The sequence below is a fragment of the Vigna unguiculata genome, chromosome 10 (assembly GCF_004118075.2).
Source record: "Vigna unguiculata cultivar IT97K-499-35 chromosome 10, ASM411807v1, whole genome shotgun sequence".
NCBI classification, from domain to species: Eukaryota; Viridiplantae; Streptophyta; class Magnoliopsida; order Fabales; family Fabaceae; genus Vigna; species Vigna unguiculata.
Window position 1 is genome coordinate 37,873,429 of NC_040288.1, and position 3,870 is coordinate 37,877,298.

Here is a 3,870-nt window from a genome sequence, read left to right on the forward strand (position 1 = left end):
GAAGACAATTTCCCCAAACATTTGAACTCGAACAAGAAGCACAATTGGCCGGATTCATGACAGAGGATAAGAGAAGATGACAATAAAATTAGGGATTGTAGATCCAACATTGCCGGTGGCTTAAATAAATAAATGTTTGCACGCCATTCCACCTATAATTGACACGTTTCAATAACAAAAATCTACCTCAGCAACCACAAACGACGTTTAGCCAAACTTAACGGAAAGGACAAACTTGAGACTTTTAAAATAAAAAGGAAACGAATTTGAGATTTTAAAAAATACGAGTACCAATTTGAGATTTTGACTCCAAAATGGGACCAAAGACATAATTAAACCAAAATATTATTATGTTATTTTAAGAAAATCACAAGAACGAAAAGAGATATAACTTCAATTTTTACATTATCATTAATTTAATTATGTAAACATTTCTAAAAAAACAATCAATTTATAACGTAAAACTTTGTTTGATCTTATGCATCTAAATTTGAATGAAGAAAAAAATAGTAGTAAACAATGGAATGGTCCTTCTTTTTCTATTAAGTTTATTTCTTGTTTAGAGAAATGAAACCCGGAGACATTTGTTCCGTTTACTTCATCTATCTTCATACAAGATTTTAAAGGGAACTTAGAAACACTTGGACAAACAAGTTTTTATTTGTTCTTGCACTAATTTCGGGAATTTGACGCCAAATAACATTATAACTTAAATCATTTTTCCAACAAAAAAAAAAATCTAAATATAAATTATTTCACTTCAAACACACGTGCTGCATATACGATTGCTAGGTCCAAAAGTAAGCTTCGTTTTGGTTGGGACTTGGGGAAATAAGTTATTCACTTTGTAGAATCACTTTTCAATTAAAGACTGTATATTCTTTCAACTTCAACTAAAATTCATTTTACAAAATTAACATGATTCAAAATCAAATTTCCAAGCACTTTACAAACGCTCTTAAAATACAAGAATAAGCTACTAGAAGATTTATTTATTTACCACTTATTTTTATACTTCCTCACTGCTGCTAACGTGAAAATCTTGAATCCAAAAGTGGTCCTTTTAAAAAGTAAACATTTCTTCATTTGGCCTAATACCCGATTGCAACATTCCCTCTACTAAAACATAGCAGAGCTTTATAGGGAACAGAAAAACATAAAAACACTTTCTATCTCGTTAGCCTCAGCACGGTGAAGCAAACAACATAACCACAAAAAAGGTATATGAACTATTGACTAGAAATGGCGCCAGATAAGATAAGAACTTACTCTCACCAGTTCACAAACTGATTAAATCACCGGAAGAGAAGGAAAATCTTGTCAAATACACCAAGGGTAACTTTCTCATATACCTGGACCTTAACATTTCATAGCAGTTGTCCACGTACCTTGCACACTAGGGTGTTTGGTTACATGTCTTGTCCTCAATTTCACTACCTTTCTGCCCAATGCGTTCCTTAGTCTAGATGCATGCAAAAATATGTCTTCTGGATCCATATTCTTCACACATATCACTCGCTGGTTTTTGTTCTCTGCATTTCATTAAAGAATCATCAATCACAACAACAGCATTTTCCAACCAGGTGGAGTAGGCTACATGGATCAACAGCACCATTAGATCCTACTAAATCATAGCAAATGATAAACCATTTAATCTAAACTCTTCTAAATGTTGCCCCTATAGTCTTTTGTTGGATTTCCTCTATCTCTAAATATTGAACTACCTTCCATCTAATCCAATTTCATTATTCCCATATGCCAAACTACATAAGGCAAGACTATAACATCTTTTCCATAATAGGTGCTACTCCAAATCTTTGCTCTACTACATATTTTATCCCATCTTGTATTGTGTACCACTCATCCAGTGTAACAATCTCATCTTTACAAATTTGAGCATAATTTTCTTATTGCCTTCATACCGCCCCAATATTCAATATCCCGTACAACATTGCACGGAGAGTTGTCAATGAAACTAAGAAAAGGAAATTAGTTACACAGTTACAGGTGAGCACAACAAACTTACTGTAAAAACCCTTCAGATGAGGATGCTGGCCACGGATGAGCTCAGTGACCACCTCTAATTGAGGATTCTTCTCCTTAAACACTGGCAACTGAGACTCCATAAATGCCCTATTCAAATATTTAAAACTGTATTGAGAGTCCACTATTCAAAGTAGTAAACAAACGTGACAATTATAGTCGTTCTATCCAATAAATTTTCAGTAATAGTGCAAAGAAGATAAGAGGGAGAAGTATGGTTATCAAGAAGTAGAATAGATGTTTAACTTTTTTCTAATTTCATTGTTAAAAGGCTGTTATTGGCATGAAGTCAGAATCACAGCCAATATGGCAAACAAGCGAAAACGAGCTGTTAATTGTAATTCATAAAATTCTCCCTTGCAACACCGAATGTTGATGCCAAATATAAAGTTCAGTTATTCAGTTATCATGTAGGGTTTTATACTCAAACAAGCAGAATAAAGGAATGCAAACACTTAAATTTTACTGGCAATTAAACATCAAAGAACGAAGATAAAGTTACGACATCTATTTCAAAGAGCACAAGCCTGATTTGAAAATCGTTAATATTATCATATATTTAGATGCAAGTTATGCAAGCCAGTAAAAAATTCAGTTGTCAAGTCCTGAAAGGAATTTCAAATATTCATCTAGTAACAAAAAATCACATATCATTCGTGAACCATTCGACTCCATCCCTTCAAAACACACAAACATTATCTAAGAGGTTAAATGCAACATTACAAATATAGGCAGAAATCCAGTAATTCACTGTTGCCAAGAACATAAATATGAATATGAGCATAAGACACGATAGAATTGAAGATATGAAAAAATTGTACTCGTTCGTACCTTATACCTCTGCTACTTCCTCCCCAGTCGCAGTAACTAACAATCAGCTTGTGAAGTTGCCAAACCCCTCGCAAAGCCATATGAACCTAAAAAGGGGAGGACAAAAAGACTTCTGAGAAATATGATGTGACTGAGTGGAGCAATGAAACACGAATCGTGCCTCTCGATTTGCCAATTACTGAAACAAAAACTACACACGGAGAAATAGCAATCTGCAGGGAGTGCAGGTGTATGACAAGGAAATGAACGCAAATTAGCTGCAATTTTACAAACCTGGGAATTAGAAAAATAAATAGCAAGAACAAATATGTGTAGTAGAATGAACTGCACTACAGTGGATCAATGTTTAAACCCAACGCGCGCGCGGGCGCACACACACCGCATAGTTAAAATTCCAAAATTGACTACACAATTGAACAAGTCCATAAAACATGCAGCAAAGAATTAGGAAAAATCAGCATTCAGAAACTGATTTTCACAAGAGCACTGTAATATTCTTCCCAAATATTAACCGAGTTCAACAAAGAGTTCAATTCCATAGATGCACCCCTTAAATCAAATAATAATCAAATCGCGCGAATGCAGATTCACTGACCTAAGCACGACAGACTTCAGAAGTAGCACCAAATTCTTGCGAGCTCTGTTCCCTTTCTCTGCTTCACCAATGTCACAAGGGTTTGTCTTCACGTTCCTCAGCTCCAAAACGCTGCCGTCTAGAGGTTTTTTTCCTTGACTGAAATGTTTTTCCTTTAACTTTCACAATTTCATCCATTACCTTAATAAGTAAACCAATTGTATCCATGTAATATTCTAGAAAGGAAAAAAAAAAACAATTTAAATGTATGTATGTGTAAGAAATTTAGTTTTGGTTATTATATTTTTAAATTAATAAGCTAATCCTCAAACTTTGTTAAAAATATCTCAGTTTGATCAAATTTTGAATTTTCCAAAAGTAAAAAGTTATTATTAAATATTAAATTTAAGTATGAATATAAA

The 3,870-nt window shown here is 33.7% G+C and overlaps 1 protein-coding gene across 2 annotated transcripts; it reads right to left on the bottom strand.

The window, feature by feature from the left end:
- Positions 1–977: 977 nt before the first annotated feature.
- LOC114167075 (54S ribosomal protein L51, mitochondrial-like) lies at positions 978–3,623 on the bottom strand. 2 transcript variants are annotated; one of them, XM_028052005.1, is made up of 4 exons: positions 3,470–3,623; positions 2,875–2,960; positions 2,027–2,133; positions 978–1,532 (listed from the first exon to the last, which is right to left on the bottom strand). In XM_028052005.1, exons 2-4 carry the CDS (start codon positions 2,952–2,954, stop codon positions 1,360–1,362), a joined length of 360 nt encoding a protein of 119 aa, XP_027907806.1. In that variant the 5' UTR covers positions 2,955–2,960; positions 3,470–3,623; the 3' UTR covers positions 978–1,359. The 2 variants fall into 2 exon arrangements, with proteins under 2 accessions (XP_027907806.1, XP_027907807.1); XM_028052006.1 differs by lacking the exon at positions 3,470–3,623 and having other exon boundaries at positions 2,875–2,979.
- Between the last annotated feature and the right edge of the window lie 247 nt (positions 3,624–3,870).